At 44.5% G+C, this 21,214-nt stretch overlaps 1 protein-coding gene, 1 non-coding gene and 1 pseudogene across 5 annotated transcripts in view; 2 read left to right on the top strand and 1 right to left on the bottom strand.

The window, feature by feature from the left end:
- Positions 1-3,650, bottom strand: part of Papola (poly(A) polymerase alpha) — a 62,231-nt gene extending 58,581 nt beyond the window's left edge. For 2 of the 4 annotated variants that reach the window (XM_046440517.2, XM_046440515.2), the window contains exon 1: positions 3,498-3,650. In XM_046440517.2, the coding sequence (XP_046296473.1) occupies positions 3,498-3,505 (8 nt within the window). In that variant the 5' untranslated portion in view covers positions 3,506-3,650. The remainder of the gene's footprint in view (positions 1-3,497) is intronic. The other 2 variants (XM_046440516.2, XM_046440514.2) reach the window with 1 other exon arrangement.
- Positions 3,651-3,699: 49 nt separating this feature from the next.
- Positions 3,700-20,138, top strand: LOC124090136 (exosome complex component CSL4-like; annotated as a pseudogene).
- Positions 14,181-14,288, top strand: LOC124090488 (U6 spliceosomal RNA). The gene has a single exon (XR_006851099.1). It is a non-coding gene; the product is annotated as a U6 spliceosomal RNA (small nuclear RNA).
- Positions 20,139-21,214: the final 1,076 nt, after the last annotated feature.

Below are 21,214 nucleotides of genomic sequence, written 5' to 3' on the forward strand. Positions count from 1 at the left end.
CATCTTTTAAGTACTGGGAAGGTGTCACATTCACAATTACAGAAACAAGCTTTCCAAAATTCCAATTTTTGCTTAAAAGCTCAATTGTTTTTACTGGCTACAAATACTGTCAATTGTTTTCTTTTTTCTTTGGGGGGGGCACCAGGGATTGAACTCAGGAGCACTCGACCACTGAGCCACATCCCCAGCCCTATTTTGTATTTTACTTAGAGACAGGGTCTCACTGAGTTGCTTAGGGCTTCGCTTTTGCTGAGGCTGGCTTTGAACTCACCATTCTTCTGTCTCAGCCTCCAGAGCCACTGGGATTACAGGTATGAGCCACCACACCTAGCTAGCTATTTTCTTGAAGTGACAGGGGAGGCTCAACTAATTAGCAAAAAGTTCCTGCTAAATATTCAAACTTGAATATCCACAGTTCATCACCAGTTCAGGTAAAGGAGCTCCATGGGGGAGGGGGGGAGTAGGTTAAACTGGGTGTGGTAGCACACACCTGTAATCCCAGCAACCTGGGGGAGGCTGAGACAGGACTGCCAAATTCAAGACCAGCCTTAGCAATTTAGTGAGGTCCTAAGCAACTTAGCAAGACCGTCTCAAAATAAAAAATTAAAAAGGCTGGGGATGTGGCTCAGTGGTTAAGCACACCTGGGTTCAGTCTCCAGTACCAAAAATTAAATAAACAAAACCACTAGATTAGCTTAGAAGACAAACCAAACAAGTACTCTTCCTCAAAAATCACTATTCTACTTTCTATTATCAAAGCATATTAAAAAGACAACCTCATGGGCTGGAGTTGTGGCTCAGTGGTAGAGCACTTGCTTGGCATGTGTGAGGCCCTGGGTTTGATCCTCAGTACCACATATAAATAAATAAACATATAAAATAAAAGACCCATTAGTACCACGTATAAATAAAAGACCCTCAGTATCACATATAATTACATAAACATAGAAAATAATAAAAGACACTTTTTAAGGATGAAAATTTAATTTTTTTTCTTTGTAGAGCTAGGGAATCAAATCTAGGAGCACTCTACCATTGAGCCCCAGCCCAAATAAATTTTGTGATTTTTGGTACTGGGAATTGAATCCAGACATTGCCACCAAGCTACATACCCAGTCCTTTTTATTATTTTCTTTTAAGTTTTGAGACAGGTAGGGTCTTGCAAAATTGCGAAGGCTGGTCTTGAACTTATGATTCTTCTGCCTTAACCTCTAGTGGCAAGCACCTACATGCCCAGCAAATTAACATTTTTTAATGCTTCATCAAGAACCTTCTGAACTGTGTAGTAAAAAAATATGACATGTACAATATGGAGCCACCTCTGCCTTGACTGATCCTAAGGCACTAGCAGCATTACTCACCATTACTTTCACACTATCAGTGCAAATGCCAGAAGTAAAAGACATAGTATCTCATTATTATTAAAGATCTTAGGTACCCTCTAAAAGGATCTCAGTGACAACCTTCACTCCAGGCATCCACAAATAGCACACAAGAAACACTGCTATAAGTATAGTTACTAACCAGAAGATCCCAGTTCTACCTTTTATGGCTACATGAAACTACCCTAATTCCCTTTCTTGTGACAGCTTCCACAATGTTTGGGAGAAAATCTCTAGTTTCCCCTTTAGCAAGACTTAATGTCTTTTCCAGTAATTTCAATATTCTTTGTGGCATGAATGCTTGGTCATTGATGTTGATTACTCTCCTTTATGTCCTTTTATTTAAAGTATGATAGCCACAACTCAAGTGATTTCTTTTTTATATTTTTACAGAGATTATATTAATCCTCTCTATATTATTCTAGTTTTCATATACTCATTTTGCTGAAGTGAAAATTTAATAGAAACTTATACCTTCCTTCCTCAAAGAATGTTAGAAAAAAGCAGGTGCATTTAGATTTACTTGAAATTGCTCTATGAAACCATTTTCTTTAGAGTATACATTTCCTCCATTTTTATTACTGACATAATTATCAAAATTAGGAGTCCCTTTTCAAAAATAGCAATGAACTGTAAGCTAACACTAAATCATCATGACATCATTTGAACATTTATCTGAATTCCTTCTAAACTGAAAAACTGCCACAAAAAATCTTGTTTGATCTGGGCTCCCCCCAGGGCATCTTTTTCCAATTCCATGATAATATGAATCAACAGAAACCTCACCAATTTTAAATCTTTACTAAAAAAGTATTCTAATTACAAAAATAATTTGAGAGGTCTCTATACAAAATATCAGGGGTGAGTGAGTGAGGCTGGGGCACAAGAGGGAGTCAGAAGATACTTTTTTTCAAATAATTATGTAAAATGCGATAGATGTCATTAAAGGCATGTGTCAAAATTAAAGTCTCACCTTTAAAGACACACACATATTTACTTAACTTTTACATATATATATATATATATATATATATATATATATATAAATTTCTTTTTTCTATTTATAAACTATATTTCCAAAAACTAAATTGTTCCTACTTTCACAAAATTAAGCTGACTTAACACTGGGTGCCTAGAAACCATAAAATCTTTACCTTGAATTTGATTTAAACAAAACGTCAACTGTCAATGACACGCTTCGTTTGGAATACAAAGATGAAGAAAACTCAGCCTTTCGTCTTTTTAAAAGGGGCACTCTAAACACCTCAAAACTGAAGGAATGCAGTCTCACAGAGGAGGCCTCTACGCTGCTGAATATAAGCAGAGTAAAGGCTCTAATCTACTTTTTGATCCCAGAAACAAGTTTTCAAACTGCATCTTGTTCTTAGGAGGAAAAAAAGAGGGAGAGAAAACTTTTTAAAAACCTTGTAGGGCTACGTAAGTACCCGCTGTAGGCCTAGCGGATCAGAAGGGGTCAGGGAAGCTCTCTCTAATAAGGCTGCAATCGGGGGCGGAGAGGAGCGTCCGTGGGCATCGAGGGCGAAGGACGCCGAGGGGAATCCCGTGACCCACCCGGACGAGACCGAGCACACGCACCGGGGGCGCCCCGTCCCGGAGCACCGGGAGGCCGCGGCGGGGCCGCAGGAGCGGGCCTGGAAGCTCAGACCCCGTCTCACCCGCGCTCACGCAGGTTTGCACAAGGGAAGCGGAAGTGGGTAACTCAGGCGCACGACAGGGGCGCTCAGAGAAAGGGAAGAACGAAGGGGCCCGACGGAGGCTGACGCGCCGGCGGCGGCGAGGGCGAGGAGGCGCGAGCGCAGCGCCCACGAGGAGCGGGCCCGCCAGCAGCGCTGCCGGGAGCCGTTCCGTACCCAGCACCGGCGGAGCAACGGGAGCAGCCCCGGCTCTTCCGGAAGGGGAAGGCCCCCGGCCCGACGGCCGCGGTCCGGACAGGAAGGGGTGGGAGACGCTGGCCCCGGGCGGCGGCAGCGGGCCCGGGCGGCCGTCCGCCGGCAGCGGGCTGGGCGCGGGCCCGGCTCGCGCCGCCCCTCCCCCTCCCCGACGCCCCCGAGGCCCGGCCGGCGTGCGAGAGCGAACAGAACAGGAATCACTTACAACGGCATCGTCTCCTGCGCCGGCACCGCCCAGTCACTTCCCCCCCGCAACCGCCGCCGCTGCCGCCCTGGGCATGATCCACTGAGGCGGGAGGGAGGGGGGGGCCTGCCTCAGCCCTGGGTCCAACCCCACTCCCGCACCCGCTCCCGCCGCTTTAAGCGCTTCTCCTCCTTCCCCTTCGTCCTAACATGGCGCCCGAACGCTACCACAGCAACGTTCTAGAACCGCTGACGCCGCCACGCACGCCGTGCGCGCGCCTGCGCACCAGACACCCGGCACCGCGCCGCCTCACGGGAAGCGTAGTTTGCGAAGCGACCGTGGGCCCTCAGTTCCCACCCTGATCCTCTCACGCTTCCGCGACGAGTATCGGGGGACGGCGCGGTGTCGGAGGCTCCGAACGGCAGTCTGCCCTTAGGCGAGGATACCCTCGTGGCCGAATGGGGGCGACGCGGTTCCGATGGCGCGGGAAGGTTCCGCAGCGACCCCCGGCCTCCGAGGCGGCGCTTCCGGTGCACCGTGCGAACCCGCCCTTCTCGCCTCCTGAGGCGCTGACGCGTGAACCATGTGCTGCTCGGGGGCGCGGGTGGGTCGCAGCCGTGGGTTATGACAACTTGCTCAACCGCACCGTAGTTTACCGAAGGTAGGAGTCATGCTTACTTCATAGGGTAACCGAGGCTTTATGCGGTGAAGCCAGAGAGGTGTTTAGCTCGGAGCCTGGCTCGGCGCGCCACAGCGTTGCTAGGACTTGGTCTCTCCTGGGTATGCCTTCCGCCGACGGAGCCCCTCGTCCGTCTGGTCCACTGATGTTCCTGACGTCTGTATGCAGGCTTTCCGCAGATATTTATTGAGTGGATAAGTTTTGCTAGATCGGACTGTGATGACAGCCAGTTCTGCAACACGAGCTACTTGATAAAGCTGTCGGTAACTACTGAGATTTTAGCAAAGGCTGTTTTGAGCCGAATTTCCCCCCAGGCTGTGTTTCCAGCCCTTAATCTCTTTGTGGTGGGACCTAGAATTCGACCTTCTGCCTTGTCACCGGTAAAAGCTTGAAAAGGTGCCTGAGGCATCCCCTGCACCCTGAAGCTCTTTCCCTCTGTAAATTAGAATGGACATTCCAAAGTGTTGCACAAGTTAATAGGGGTAGGGTGGGGGTCAAATGAGTAGGGGAAAGCATTAGCCTGAAGTTTCAAAACTCTAAATATTTTTATATGCACTTATAAATCCTCAGAAGATCTGACAAAGGACTTATTTTCCTTCTAGAACTAATGATTCAGAATGAGAAAAGCACAGGCTGTAAATCTGTATGCCACATTTGGCTGTTAACCACTTGAAATGAGGCTATTCCATTTAATATGAGCTGTAAATGCAAAATACACACGGATTTCGGAGATTTTAGCACAAATTAATAATGTGAAATACTGCAATCAGTTACTTTATATTGGTTACATGTTGGAATAATGTTTTGGTTCTGTTGCATTAAAGAAAATGTTATTAAAATTAATCTCACCTGGGGGGCTGGCATCTCCAAAAAAGCTGAGGATGTGAGATTCAGAGAAATCCATAACCTATTAAGGCTTCGGTCTTAAAAGTGGTCAATGGAGTGCTGGGATTGTAGCTCAGTGGAAGAGCCTAACGTGTGAGGCCCTAGGTTTGATCCCCAGCACCACATAAAACTAAATAAACAAAAGTATTGTGTCCATCTACAACTAAAAATATATATTTTTTTCAAAAAAAGTGGTCAGTGAAGTCCTAGCCCAGGGTCCTGACTGGGGAACTGTCAAATGAGGTCTATTTGCCCCAAAAACCAAAAAGAAAAGGTAACATTGAAAAACATGAAAGGAGCTTTAACTCTTTAAAGCATGACTGTACTGAGAAAACAAAGGCCCTTAGCCCAGAGACTGAGAATGACTTTGATGTTTTATAGGGGAATAGGGGCAATGGTGAGGGGGGTCTGCATAGCTGGCGGGATTTCATAAGCTGCCCAAACAGGTGATCTTGACCAGGTCATTATCTCAGGATTGGGCAGGCAGGGCCTTGTCCCAGAGGAGAAAGTGCTGTTGCCTGGTAGGAAGCTGGTGGTAAGGTTGACTCATCACATGATCATTATCCTATCAGACCTTGTTTCTGGAATCCAAGGTGACTCAGAGCAAAGAAGATGAATGCAAAATGCAGGCAGAGATGCCAAGTCTTTAATCCTGCTTTTAACCATCCATTGGACATTTGCAGGAAAAAGTAAAGAGTCTTAAATCCTTGATACTGAAGTTGCTCATAATAATGTGTCTGAAGGTATTGAAAGGCAAGTGAGGAACAAGAGACAGGTAAGCAAGAAATGAAAGACAGAGACCAGGCAGACATAAACAGGAGAGTTTATTTGTTAGAGCTGTCAAATAAAGGCCATCTCTCTATAGTGGAAAGAGGCAAAACAGGCTTGGTTCCAGGACTTTTATGGGGCAGGCTCAGGAATCAGAGCCCAGTGGGTCTTACTGCAGGTGGTTAGGGGTTGGATTGGTATGAGGGAGTGGGAAAGCGAAACTTTTCCCTTAAAATGGTGACTGTCACTTAAGATGTCCTTCCAGATGCTAAGCAAGTATCTTGTATTCCCCACTTTTTTGTTTTTTATTGGGCCCCTTAGGAAACAGGGATGTAGGTCAGTCTTCTATAACTTCTACCTGCTGGGAAGGGGCGGCATTTGAATCTCTCATTAGGGGCACAGGATGTAGGTGACCATTGTCCAAGTCATAGAATGGCTATGACTGAGTGGAAAGTTGAATTAGTCAGAAGCCAAATGGAGGGGGCAGCCGAGAGGTGAGTCAGGTGGGATTCTATATTGGGAGTTCCCCATGGTGAGTTGGAGTGCTAGAGTGGCTAGAGGAAGATGTCTCCTGCTCTAGGACAACCCAGAGTGAGAGAGGGGACAGCATTGAAAGGGGTGGTCACCACCCAATTCACTAGCCCCAGGGCTGAAGCCTTTTTGGGACTGAGAGAAGGGAGTCATCACCAAATCTTCCCTAGTCCCGGGCTTTGCCCATAGAGAGTCTTGGTTGCCTGGCCAGGGCTTTTGTGAGCTCTGCTGAAGAGCTGAGAACCAAGACCTGAGAGTGAGCTTGCCCAGCGGAAGGGATGGGAAGGTCAAGAGTCTTGGTGCTGGGCCAAGATCTAGGTTAACTTTTGTCGTTAGAGAGGAGAATTGTCTGAGTGGTGGTGGAATGCAGTCCCTGGCGGCCCAATTTTGGTGAGGGATTGGTGGTATTCCTGTAACAAAAGCTGGTTTATAGTTTGGCTAGAGATTTTTTTGGATCCATTTTTAAATTTTAGTTTATGAGTGCTCTATATGTTGGTTTTGATACACACACATAGACAAGACAGTACACAGAATAAATGAGTAAAGGCCTTATCACTTTTAAAACTTATTAGATTAAGAGCTGAAGGGAAATCAAGAAATGAGAGACAGGTAAGTAAGAAATGAAAGGCGGAGACCAGGCAGACATACACAGGAGAGTTTATTATTTGTCATTGCTGACAAATAAAGGCCATCTTTCTATAGGCAAAACAGGCTTGGGTTCCAGGACTTTCGTGGGGCAGGCTGAGGAATCAGAGCCCAGCTGCTGGTGGTTAGGGGTTGGGTTGGTATGAGGGAGTGGTGAGCCTTTCTCAGAAATGCCCGTGGGCGGGAAAGTGAAACTTTTTCCTTAAAATGGTGGTTGTCACTTAAGATGGCCATCCAGATGCTAAGCAAGGACCTTATAAGAGCCAACTTTGTAAATTGGTCTCTGAGCCAAATGAAGTGTTAGTCCTAGGAAAAAAATGATATGACCATTAATTACTTCATTAAAGTGATATGAGAGAAAGAGATAGGGAGGGGGGAGAGGGAGAAAATTTTGAAGTCATTCTGTGTTGTAGCCAAGGGAAAATTTAAATTGACTTTTTTTTTTTTTTTTCAAGTTTTAGGCCTCTTATCCAGCCTGCTGAGTCTGCCCTTTGTATTTCAGTGTTAGCTTCAGTGTGGCCTTGGCCAGGGACATTGCTGCCCAGGCTTTACAATGTACTGTGCCCATAGAAGCAGGGAGGAGGGTTCTGGGTCCCTTGTTTGTCTAGAAGTAGGGTCTCTGGAGAATCCAGAGCTTTAGTGGCAAGTAGAAGCTGGCGGGGGGGGGGGGAGGGGGCAAGAGGAGCCCAGGGAAGGCTAAGAGTGAGAAAGGAGAGAGCCTGCACATAAGGGGTTTCCTGCCATTTTCCTGAGCGCTTGCAAACGTTATGAAGATTAAGGACCCAAATGAGGCCGGAGTGTAGATGAAGAAGAGCACCAGGTGAATGGAAGAAGATATGTGGTCACTGTTCTGGGCCCTCAGGCCAGGATCCCAAAGCAGCCCAAATCCCCGAGGGGAGAGCAAAGCTGATGGGAGAACTGATGGAGTCACTGGCATCAATGAAAGAAAAGTGGCGCAGGACTAGTCACACACCCACCTGGGGTAAGAAGCAGGTTTATTGTCAGGAGCCTGACAAGGCTACTCTGCAAAGAGAGGGCAGTGGCAGCAAGGAGGGACAGCAGGCGTTGTGCTTGGGCCAGAAAATGGAGGGGGGTTTGAGACGATGTGAATGGCCTCGTGGTGTGAGGCGATCCCAGCCAGTAGGGTCCACCTGGGAAGGGGTAATGAGAAGGCACTGGCAGATGGAATAGAGGACGGTCCTGAGGTGAGGATGAGGATCAGGGGAGCAGCAGGTGAGTCTGGATGGAAGTGTATACGAGGGGAGAAGGAAAGCGTCATCCCCAACTTTGTAAGGATGTCCCTTCCCATAGGGAAACAGGGCACTGTGGAATGACCAGAAAGGAGGGGTAAAAATTAGAGAGCCAAAAGCGCAAATGAGGCTGGGTGTCTGTGAGGGTTGTAAGGTTTGCCCTCTACCCCACAACAGAGGTCATAGAGCGAGTGGTAGCCCCCAGGACTCCTTGAGGACTGAATATCTAGCCCCAGGGTCTAGGAGGAAGGAGACAGGCCCACCTGAAATGCAGTTACCCTGGGTTCCCGCAAAGTGAAGGGAGTGGTCAGGTGATGGGGACCTGGTCCTCCTCAGTCCTCTGCAGTCAGTCTTAAGAGTTGGAAAGGGAAGCCAGAAGGGTCAGGTGGCTGGAAGCCACAAGAGCTTGGGGACAGTCAATGGCCCAGTGTCCCTCCTGATGGCACTTAGGACAAGGGCCCGTAGGCTTGCAAGGCTTGGGACATGTACCAGCCCAGTGACCCATCTGACCACATTTAAAACAGGGTCCAAGTGGTCCTGAGGGATCCTTCCGCGGGCCAGTGGAACCAGGGACAGATGCCGAGGCTAGACAGACAGCTTGAGCGAGCATCTGATATTTCTGCTCCCAGGCCTTCTCCTCTCTTCTGTTATTCACCCTAAAGGCCACTCCCACCACCTCAGCTTGGAGAGTTAGGGGCCCCCTCTCGAGGTGCCTTAGTTTGGCCTTAATATCGGGGAAACTCTGGGAGAAAAAGCAGTCATTAGAGTTGTCTCCCATCTGGAGTCTCGGGGTCCTGATTAATATGTTGTAATAAAGCCTTGGTCAGGTGGTCTAGAAATGCTGAAGGGTTTTCACTCTTATCTGGGAAGATTTCCTGGAGCCTTTCACAATTGATGGCCTTAGGGGCGGCCTTTCTAAATCCTGCTAGGAGGCGAGTAATGAATTGGTTTCTACTAGTTACTTCTCCAGGCAAATTATGATCCCACTGGGGTCCTGATTGGGATCACGTCAGTGCCGATGGGATGGGCAGCGGAGGTCTGATGTACCCCATCAGCATAATTTCTAGCTTGCTCCCAAACTCACTGTGCTCCTCGGGCAGGAGGGTGTTAGACAAGATCATATGGACATCAGGGAAGGTCAAATCGTGATTGGGTCAGATGCTGAAACTCTTTGATATATGTACTTGAAGTGGGACATGAAGTATCAGACCCCAGCTGCTTTTCTATTGTGAAAGATTTGACAAAGAGAAAGGCACCTGAACCTGGATTACACCATCTACCCAGCCACCTCGAGTAGAGGACACAGAGATGCAGGCTGGGCAGTGGCAGCCCATGAACGTGTGGTAGGAGGACAGAAGGGCGGAGGGGCCCAGGGGACAGTGGCCCGGAGGCTTCATTAGAAAGAGAATCGTGGTATGGCAGGGATTCATCCACTGGGTCGAAGGAGAAGGAGTCCTGGGTAGGATCTTCTGTCCCTTTGGAAGCAGACTTAGGGGAGGTGGGAGCTCAGAGGACTTGTGCAGGAGTTGCAGAGAGAGAGCTTGGAATGCAGAGAGGAGAAGACCTGAACATAGGATGTCTCTTTCCATTTTCCAGAACGCTCACATAGTTGAAAAGGCCTCTGGTAATATTGGGATCTAGAGTGCCATTAAGTGGCTACATTGTCCAAAGGATACAGAGGCCAGATCTGATTGCACAAGCGGATAAGTTTTGGGGGCTTTAGGTCCAGGGTGAGAGAGACCCTAGGTTAGCAAGGAGGCAGCCTGGGGGACTATGGGAGGGAATGGATGAGGAGCTGCCCATGGTGATTTTAGAGGTGGGGTGTCCCCCAGTCTCTAGTATCACCTAGTCAAGAGGAGGGTTACACTCAGGGGGTTGTCACCACCGGTGGGTAAGCATTGGGGCAGGACCCTGTAGAGGCACTTGGACACCCAGCGAGGACTATGTAGAAGGGGCAGAAGCCCATAGAGATTAACCCAAGGCTGAGAGATCATCTCACCAGGATTAACTCCCAATCACCCTTGGTGGTTTTTTCTCAAAACCCAGAACTCAAATAAAAGGCCACCTATAGACCCGGTCAACAGTAGGGATCAGCCGTAGCTGTGAAAGCTGTGGCTGGGGATATCCCTGACCATACAGTAACCGTGGGAGTCTCAGGACCTGTAGGTCGTTTAGGTCAACTAGAGAACAGGGGTCTTATCTGCAATGTCCAGTGGTGGGTGTGGAGAGGACATTTGGCAGAATGGGGGGCCTGGTCTCCTGATGGAATCTGGATTGGGGCCTGACCCTCGAAGAGGGGAGTGGGCACACTGGGGAACCCGATCCCGGGTTTCAGCACCAGAATGAAGGGAAAGCAAGGAACGAGAGATGGGTATGTGAGAAATCAAAGAGCTGCACACAAGAGTTTATTTGTCAGAATGACAAATAAAGGCCATCTCTATAGTGGAGAGAGGCAAAACAGGGTTGGGATCCAGGACTTTTATAGGGCAAGCTTAGGAATCAGAGACCAGCGGGTCCTGCTGCAGGTGGTTACGGTTGGGTTGGTGTGAGGGAGTGGTGAGCCTTTCTCAGAAATGCCCTTGGGAGGGAAAGTGAAACTTTTCCTTAAAATGGTGGCTGTCACTTAAGATGGCCATCCAAATGCTAAGCAAGGTGTGCTTTATGGATTAAAGAATGGGAACTTCAGCTCATACTGTCCTTTGCCAGGCATCTCAGAAAATATTGAAAAAGAAACAGGTGGACATTAAACCTTTGTGATTTTGGCCTATAGCTGTTCCAAATAAGCTGTTTCGGCCTTCCCTAGAATGAGGGAGATAGCAATGTAGCAGAAGAGATGAATATTTATTTAGTACCTAGAATGTGCTAGGTATCATTCTATATGCCGGAGACATTTACAAAGAACTACACAAGGGGATGGAATCAAGGTCACATGAGCTGTAACTTTTGAAATATCCTGATAGAAAAGTCAGGATTTGGGCTGGGTGGGGTGGTTTACACCTGCAGTTCTAGCAACCAGGGAGGCTGAGGCAGGAGGAAAAATGGACAGACAGGCAAGAAGGGCACATTAAGTAAAGGAAACAATTAAAAAATAGGAAAAGTGCAAATAATTTTACATTCATTTGGAGAAAGAGATTTTTGAAGTAACTCAACAACAAGGAATGTCCTGGGGAGTAGTCAAGTGAGAGATGGAAGATGAGGGCCTTTCATTCAGCACCTGGTTGTTGTGTGCCTGCCCTGTGCCATGACTGTGCTGGGGGGCGGGGGAGTAGGTTGTTACTTTTCACTTTGAAAAATAAAATCACAGCCACAGTGGCACACACCTGTAATCCTAGCCGCTCAGGAGGCTGAGGCAGGAGGATCACGAGTTCAAAGCCAGCCTCAGCAACTTAGCAAGGCACCAAGCAACTCAGTGAGACCCTGTCTCTAAATAAAAATATAAAATAAGGCTGGGGATGTGGCTCAGTGGTTGAGTGCCCTGAGTTCAGTCCCCTGTACCAAAATAAAATAGATAAATAATTAAAAAAAAAATCACAGACCCACATAGACCTTACAAAAAGGGCGAGGGAGGACAAATAATAAGTTCATAATCAGACAAGGGAATTACAGAATGTGCTAAGAGCCATAAATAAAACATACAAAGTGACAGAATGAAGGGGAGATCAACTCCAAATAGTGTGGTCAAAGAAGTCAAGGCTTTTCAGAGTAGCTGAGACCAAAAGCTACCCTAAAAGATGTAGATTTTGCCTTTTTGTGAATAGGAGAGCCATGGAAGGTTTTGTAACAGAAGTGAGATTACATTTGTATTTTTGAAAGTATAGGAGGGAATAAATCTGAACAGGGGAAGTTTTGAAGGTATGAATTAGTTCTTACCAGTTCAGGTGAGTGAGGGATGATGATACTTAAATAAGGAAAAAGGGGACAATTTGAGAGAGATTTAAGAGGCACAGTTTATCCTGGAAAAGAGAAGACAAAGATGACTTCAGAGGTTCTAGGAAGGGTGACAACATGGATGCAGCTACCAGTAAATGAAATAGGAAGCAGGAGGGGATCAGGGTGAGTGCCTGAGATCTGGAGCCTAGTTTGAGTATTGATTTGGAAGTGCTGTGGGGCCTTCACAAATGGCTTTTAGGCAATTAAAATGTGCTTTGGAAGCTGAGGAGAGAAGATCTGGGCCAAAAATAGAGATTAAGAATTCCGAAGGCAAGAATCATAGGTTGGAGTCATGTTTCAGCTCTGGTAGGACCTTAAGCACACCCACCCACTACTCCAACTCAAGTTTCACACGTGAGTAATTCACAAGGTATTCACCTGTCACATTTAGGACCCAATTAAGAATATAACTTTAGCCAAGGAAGCGAGGAGTGATGAGGCCAGTTACCAGTATGTAAGAGTCGCTGGACCGTGACCCTTGTCTCACTTGTCCTAATGTCCCTCTGTAACAGTGGTCTACTTTATGCTTTGAATATAGCCCTTGCTTCTCTGCCACTGCAACTTATTTTTTAAGTGAACATGTTTCTTTCTCTTCCTCTCTCCCTGCTCCTCCCTAATCTCTCCCCCTCCCTAATCTCAGGGGAAACAGGGTCACCTTTCTTTCCCATCCTAGGCAGAGTTATCTGTCTCTGAGTATACACCACCATAGGAATAATCCAAACTCTGGGGATGGCACCAGAAGATCTCAGAAATGACTGCCTCCCAAATTAACAAGTGAGTTACAACTCTAACAGAGAATGCCTGGAATGTAGCCTTTCAATCACCTCTCTTAAAGCCCCCCCTTCCTGCTGATGGGTAGAATCACAGACTTTGGGACAGGAGTCCCCAGTATTTCTCCTTTCCTAGCAAAGCAATAAACCTTCTCTTTTCTTTTTCTCAAAACCAAGTCCTCCTCATGGGTTGGCATCAGAGACAAGGACTAAGCTTGCAGCAGTATCTCCAGCTGCTGTAGTGTACACTACCATGGGCCCTTTGCTTCATTGCCAGTGTTTTCTACTGGCTGCTGAGAAGATGTGTTGTACTGGTATCTTTTTTGTTTTTGTTTTGAGCCCTATTTTGTATTTTTATTTAGAGACAGGGCCTCAACTGAGTTACTTAGTGCCTCACCATTGCTGAGGCAGGCTTTGATCCTCCTGTCTCAGCCTCCCAAGCTGCTGGGATTACAGGCATGTGCCACCACACCCAGCCTACTGATATCTTAAGTATTATTCAGGTAGCCTTTTTTTTTTTTTTTTAAGTTTTATACATATATTAGTTGTAGGTGGGCACAATGTCTTTTTTTTTTTTTTAATTATTTTTATGTGGTGCTAAGCATCAAACCCAGTACCTCACCTGCACTAGGCGAGCACTCTACCACTGAGCCACAACCCCAGCCCCTATTCAGGTAGCTTTTTTTGTTTTTGTACTAGAAATGTAACCCAGGGACACTTTTTTTTGTTGTTGTTTTTTGAGAGAGAGAGAGAATTTTTTAACATTTATTTTTTAGTTTTCGGCGGATACAACATCTTTGTTTGTATGTGGTGCTGAGGATCGAACCTGGGCCGCACGCATGCCAGGCGAGCGTGCTACCACTTGAGCCACATCCCCAGCCCCAACCCAGGGACACTTTCGAGTCTCCTGAGTTGATTCAGGCCTAACTTAGTTGCTGAGGCTAGCCTGGAACTTGCAATCCTCCTGCCTCAGGTAGCATTTTAAACAGAACAAGGTCATAAAGAGATGAATTCCAAAGCTGGTTTACAAAGTCCACAGTGTATGAAACGAAAAAAAAAAATGTTGTTGAGCAGAACCTCCTCATATATTGTGAGCTACTTGGATTGTAGCTGGTATCATTTAGGTGGTAACAGTTGGAGATACTGTATGACTTGGAGATTTTTATCAATAATAAAGTTTGATGGTTCACTTGGCCAATACTTTACAAAATTAATCAGAAATTGTATTTAGAAGTTACTAAAGCAGAGCTCATAGTAGCAGCAATATAGTAAAACTGGAACAATACAGAGAAGGTTAACATGGCCCCTGCCGGAAGATAACATGCAAATTCACAAAGTGAATGGCTCGGTTATTTTGTGCCCAGCCAGACTGCGGCAGCCATGCCCACCCCTCACTTGTTTCATTTAAAAGAGGAGGTTCCACACATAAATCAGTTGTTCCTATACACCATTGGTGAATTGACTGAAAGAGAAATTAGGAAAACTCTCCCACTCACAATAGATTCAAAGAAAATAAAATACTTGGGAATCAATCTAACAAAAGAGGTGAAAGACCTCTACGATGAAAACCTTTGTAGAAATAGAAAAAAGCAGTCATAAAATTTATTTGTTAAAATAAGAGGCCCAGAATAGCCAAAGCAATCCTTAGTGAGAAAAACAAAGCAGTAGGCATCACAATACCAGACTTTAAGTTAGACTACAGAGCTATAGTAGCAAGAACATTGTGGTATTGGCACCAAACTACATGAAGACCAATGGAACAGAATAGAAGACACAGAGACACTCCCACATAAATAAGTTCTCATACTAGTCAAAGGCGCCATAAACATACATTGGAGAAAAGAAAGCCTCTTAACAAATGGCGCTGGGGAAACTGGGAATCCACAAGTCGCAGAATGAACTTGAACCCTTATCTCTCACCCTGAACAAAAATCAACTCACAGTGGATCAAGGACCTAGGTGTTACACCAGAGACCCTGAGCTACTAGAAGAAAATGTAGGCCCAACTCCCCATCATGTTGGCTTAGGAACTGACTTCCTCAACAAGACTTCTAAAGTACAGGAGGGGAAATCAAGAACCAATAAATGAGATGGTATCAAACTAAGAACTTCATAGCAAAGGAAATATTGAAGAATATGAAGTGAGAGCCTACAGAATGGGAGAAAATCTTTGCCACCCACACCTCAGGTAGAGCACTATCTCCAGGAAATACAAAGAACTCAAAAAACTTAACAATAAAAAAAAAATAATAACCCAATCAATAAATGGGCAAAGGAATTGAGCAGGCACTTCACAGAAGAATGTGAATGGTCAACAAATATATGGAAAAAATATTCAACATCTTCGCAATTAGAGAAGTGCAAATCAAAACTACATTGAGATTCCATCTCATTCCAGTCAGATGGCAATTATCAAGAATACAAGTAATAATAAGTGTTGGTGAGGATGTGGGGGGGGGAGTACACCTACACTGTATACCAAAGTAATCCCCCCTGAGGACTCCCCCCGCCCTTGAAGGGGTAGAGCGCTTGCCTACCACATGTGAGGTGCAAATTGGTGGAACCACTCTGGAAAGCAGTATGGAGATTCCTTAGAAAACTTGGAATGGAACCACCATTTGACCCAGTTATTCACTCCTCCGCATATACCCAAAGAACTTAAAATCCACATACTACAATGGTGCAGCCTTATCAGTGTTTATAGAAGCTCAATTCACAATAGCCAAGCTATGGAACCAACCTAGATGCCCTTTAACAGATGAAAGGCTTAAGAAAATGTGAGATATATATACACACAATGGAATATTACTCAGCCATAAAGAAGAATGAAATTGATGGCATTTGCCAGTAAATGGATGGAACTGGAGACTATCATACTAAATAAGCCAATCCCCCCAAAAACTGAAGGCCAAATGTTCTTTCTGATTTGTAGATGATAATACACAACAAGGGTGGTGGAGGGGAGAATACAAGTTCATTGGATTAGACAAAGGGGAATGAGGGAGTGGGGATGGGAATAGGAAAGACAGTAGAATGAATCAGACAACTTTTCAGTGTTCAACTATGAATACACGACCAATGGAACTACACATCGTGTACAACCTCAAGAATGGGAACTTATACTCCATTTATGTATGTCAAAACACATTCTACTGACATGTATATCTAAAAGAACAAAAATTTTTAATTGTATATGGACACAATATCTTTATTTTTTATTTGGTGATGAGGATCGAACCCAGTGCCTCACATGTGCAAGGCAAGCGCTTTGTCGCTGGGGCTCAGGGGTAGAGCGCTTGCCTTGCACATGTGAGGCACTGGGTTCGATCCTCAGCACACAATAAAATAGGGGTATGGTGTCCATCTACAATTAAAAAAAAAAAAGTCACATATTAAAAAAGCAGCCTGAGAACCCCTAGAGAGTCTTGAATTTCTCTTGAATGTGTGTTCCCTGCTTTCCTAGATAAATCCCTGTGCCTCTACTGACACATGCTGAAAGTAATTTCCATTGTGTGTGTTAAGAAACCCACTTCTCCTGAGATCCCCCTTCTGCAGTTCCTTTGGACCCTCTTCTGGTGGTATCTCTTCTCTACTGACAAACACATGAGAACACTTGTTTCTGTTTTGTTTTTTGGGATATTGGGGATTGAACTCAGGGGCTCTTGACCACGGAGCCACATCCCCAGCTCTATTTTGTATTTTATCTAGAGACAGCCTCTGACTGAGTTGCTTAACACCTCACTTTCGCTGAGGCTGCCTGAGAACACTTATTTTTGAAAATGAAGTGCCTGATTCTAAAATAAGCACATAAAGCCAAGTAAAAGCTTTGCATTTATTGAAATTTATCACTTAATAACTCTTCTTTTTTTTTTTTTTTTTCCTTTTGGTATTGGAGATTGAACTCAGGGGATCTTAACCACTAAGCCATTTCCCCAGTCCTTTTTATTTTGAGACAGGGTCTCAGTAAGGGGCCTAAATTGCTGACACTGGTCTTGAATTTTATTTATTTATTTATTTATTTATTTATTTTTTGGAGGGGAGTACCATCATTGAACCCAGGGCACTTAACAACTGAGCCACAGCCCTTTTTTATATTTTATTTAGAGACAGTCTTGCTGAGTTGCTTAGGGCCTCACTAAATTGCTGAGGCTGGCTTTGAACTTGTGATCCTCCTGCTTCAGCTTCCTGAGCTGCTGGGATTACAAGTATGTGCCACCATGCCTAGCAATATTATCATTTTGATACCTGGGATTGGACCCAGGGGCTCTTTACCACTGAGCTACATCCCCAGTCCTTTTTAAAATTTTTAATTTTTTTTTTTTAATATTTATTTTTTAGGTTTTTTTAGGTGAACACAATATCTTTATTTTTTATTTTTATGTAGTATTGAGGATTGAACCCAGCGCCCTGTGCATGCCAGGCGAGCGCGCTACCGCATGAGCCACATCCCCAGCCTTAATTATTTTATTTTATTTTATTTTGAGAGAGGTTCAAAATTGCCCAGGTTCTTCGATTTGCAGTTCTCCTGTATCAGCCTCCCAAGTCACCATGATCACCATACCTGGCTGACTTTACTATTATTTTGAGGTAGAATATCAGCTCTTTAAAGGAATTATTAAAGCACAACTTGTACAGTATTCAAATTGCAAGGCCTTTCAACTCCCCCTCATCTCTGTAATATTCTTTCCCTATTGAATTTTTATAGACATGCCCAAATAACTGTCAGATAAACCAAGATACAGGGTATCGTCAATGTCCAGCTACCCAACAGGCTTCCTCTCAGCTGATCAGCCTCTATGGACACCACCAAGCAACCACTATTCTGACTTTATCACTGTAGGTTAATTATTATCTTTTCAACTTTATATGAATGGAATTATATATTATTCACCTGTGAATTTATTTTTTTAATATTTTTTTAAATTATTTTTAGTTTTCGGCGGACACAACATCTTTGTTTGTATGTGGTGCTAAGGATCGAACCCGGGCTGCATGCATGCCAGGCGAGCGCACTACCGCTTGAGCCACATCCCCTGCCTCACCCGTGAATTTAACAACTTCTTTTTTCTTTTTTTTTTTCCTTTCTTTTTTTTTTTTTTTTTGGTACTGGGGATTGAACTCAGGGGCACTCAACCACTGAGCCATATCCCCAGCCCTGTTTTGTATTTTATTTAGAGACAGAGTCTCACTGAGTTGCTTAGTGCCTCACAGTTGATGAGGTTGACTTTGAACTTGCCATTCTCCTGTCTCAGCCTCCCAAGCTGCTGGAACTACAGATGTGTGCCACTGTGCCCAGCTTTTTTTTTTTTTTTTTTAATTTGTTTTGATGGTGACACCCGTGAGATATTGCATCCCTGGTGAACGTCTCTGTAATTTGGAGGAGGGCAGCCCTGGCAGCGGCACCTATACCCAGCACGGCTACATCTTTTCGCCACTTGCGGGCTGCCTGATGAAGAGCAGCAAGAACAGCGTGCCTCCCATGGTATCTGTGATGAGAGAAGCAGAGTCCCAGTTACTTCCGGATATGGGAACTATTGTAACCTGTAAGGTCTCATGCTTTGCCAAAGTGCACATCCCATATGTGGGCTCCACACCACTGAAGAACTCCTTCTAAGGAACTATCAGAAAGGAAGATGTCCGAGCATCTGAAAAAGATAAGAGTTTCTGCCCAGGTGACATTGTTTTGGCTAAAGTGATCTAAGTCATGCGGAGTCCAACTACTTGCTGATCACTGCCAAGAATGAGCTGGGTGTGGTGGTAGCCCACAGTGAATCAGGTGTCCAGATGATTCCCATTAGTTGGTGTGAGATGCAGTGTCCTAAGACCCACACTGAAGAATTCCAGAAAGTGGCCAGAGTACAGCCTGAATTTTTGCAGACCTAAGATGGTACATTTTACCCCACGGAGGGGGTAGCTATTTCTAAGAGTACGTGATGAAAATAACATCAAGATGCCATGGTCTTTATTTAGATACCTGGAGTCAGCCAGTGACCACCTCTAAAAAATCTGCCAGTAATTTACTATAGGTGGAATGTTTATTTTTGTGAACCTTTTAGTAAATTGGATTCGTGAGGATAAAGCTTCTCTTTGGGGGAATTCTAACAAACTGTGTAACTTTGGAGATAACCTGACAGGCCTTTTAAGTATATATATTTTTGCTGCAACAAAGAAAACATTTTTATTAAAAGGAAAAAAATCATTTGTTTTTTTATTTTATATATGGCAGCTGCCGCAGTCTGGCTGGGCACAAAATCACGAGCCACTCAAGCAGGAACAAACTTTATTTTTTGAAACTGCCGCCAATGTCCAGTACGCGCCCAGGAAGATTTTTTGATCCACCCACGCGGCCTCCTCCCGGAACCGCCAGAGAGAGCTCCTCCCCCGGAACTCCCTCCTACTGTACTTCCCCAACCAATGGGAACTCTCCAGGAGTCCTGTAGCAGGCCTAGGTGAACAGCAGGAGTCAAATATCCATATGAATGCAAATCTTAACATAATCATATCATCTCAATGGCTAGCTGGCGTCACCTTTCAACCAAAAATGTCACCTTTCAACCAAAAATGCCATGCATCATGTACTTGGTTCTTAGCATCTCCCCCCTTCTGTTTAAGTAACAAAGCAATCTGGCTAGGGACCGTGCCTGTTAGGTTTGTCCAATTCAACATATGGTTCTTACCCGTCATCGGAAAACTGACTTTTAGGCGTCAGCCTCCTGTCTTAGGTTGATACCACTGCAGTTGGATCATAACCGTCACTGACTACCGGTCCAGCATATAGCCATACCTGTGGATAGGCCTATGCACCAGTGGGGGGGTGAGGTTCTTTGCCTCACCTCTGTTGGCCCCCAAAATTAGACCATCACTAGTAGAAGGGAGGAGGATACAGAAATGTCACGACACCAAGTCAATTGACGGCTCCTAGGAAAAATTGCATCACTGGTGACACATGAGCAAAGATACGCTAGCACTACCATAATTCGCTGCATCAACAGATAGATCACAAAGCATACAAGTGATACATAGTCCAGGCAAGTTCTGTAAGCAGTTCAAAGCAGAGAAATCTATCAATATGTCCATATCCTCCCAAAATAAAGCATACAAGTGATACATAGTCCAGGCAAGTTCTGTAAGCAGTTCAAAGCAGGGGAATCTATCAATATGTCCATATCCTTCCAAAATAAATCGACTCATTGATTGAGCATTACTTGTTGAGTTATAAATCATTGATGTATCAGTTTATACGGTTTGTTGTGATAACTCTCGAAGAAGTTGTAGTTTGGTTTTATCTTTGTCTTCACCGGCACTGGGATGAAAATAGGAATTTTGACAATGATGCTAAAAAAAAAATATGTAACATTTCAACAGGTACTAAGAAAACAATTTTTAGAACAATTTACATTATCCTGAACAGAATTATTAAATATAATGAAAAGGAAAGGTGAAAGTAAACAAACAGATCTGTTAACCTTCTATTTGTTCATATATTAAAACAATCCTCAACAGCTGTTTACCCAAATTAAATTAAACTATTAAAATCACGTGAATAAAAAAAAAAATTTTGGATCCATGTGCATGAGCGCTCCTCATATATGATATATGGACATATGCACATACAGACATACAACACAAAACAGAAGTGTGCACACGTAGCATATAACACATAAGACAATAGTAAAGGCCTTGTAGCTTTACCTAGGTGAAATCTCCATTGCAATGTTCAAAAACTCCACAGTCAAAAAATAAAACTGATCAGAAAAAACATTAACCTAGGTCTGTATGAGCTCAAAAATAAAATAGAACTTTACAATAATAAAATAGATATTGAAAAAAGCATCCTGGTTAATCACAGTCGCAGATGTAAGAATAGCCAAGCTGGAGATCTGGATATCAGCTGTTATGGATTTGAGTCAAATCATCTTCCTTTTGGTCTGTAGAAATTGTTTTAGTTAGTCTCTCTGGAATCCAAATCGGCTGCTGTTCTTCCTGTGGAAAAACACAAACAGAGCTCCGACTCCAGACTATCACTGGGTCAGGACCTTTCCATTGTCCTGTTAGAATATCTTTCCAAAGTACCTTAGGCTTATGTACATTTTTTGGATACAAATGTCTTTCCCCAGCACTAAGCCCTGATGAATCCAAATTTAAAAAGTTTAGAGTAAAAAGGGTTATTTTAAGTTTATCTTTGGGGGATATATACCCCTTTCCAATTCCCTCCTTTTGTTTTAATAAGTACATTTTAATAGTTTGATGAGCTCGTTCAACTATGCCTTGTCCTTGTGG

Source organism: Marmota monax, unplaced genomic scaffold (genome assembly GCF_021218885.2).
Source record: "Marmota monax isolate L192 unplaced genomic scaffold, Marmota_monax_Labrador192_F-V1.1 WCK01_AAM20220418_F8-fsc00017, whole genome shotgun sequence".
Lineage (NCBI taxonomy): Eukaryota > Metazoa > Chordata > Mammalia > Rodentia > Sciuridae > Marmota > Marmota monax.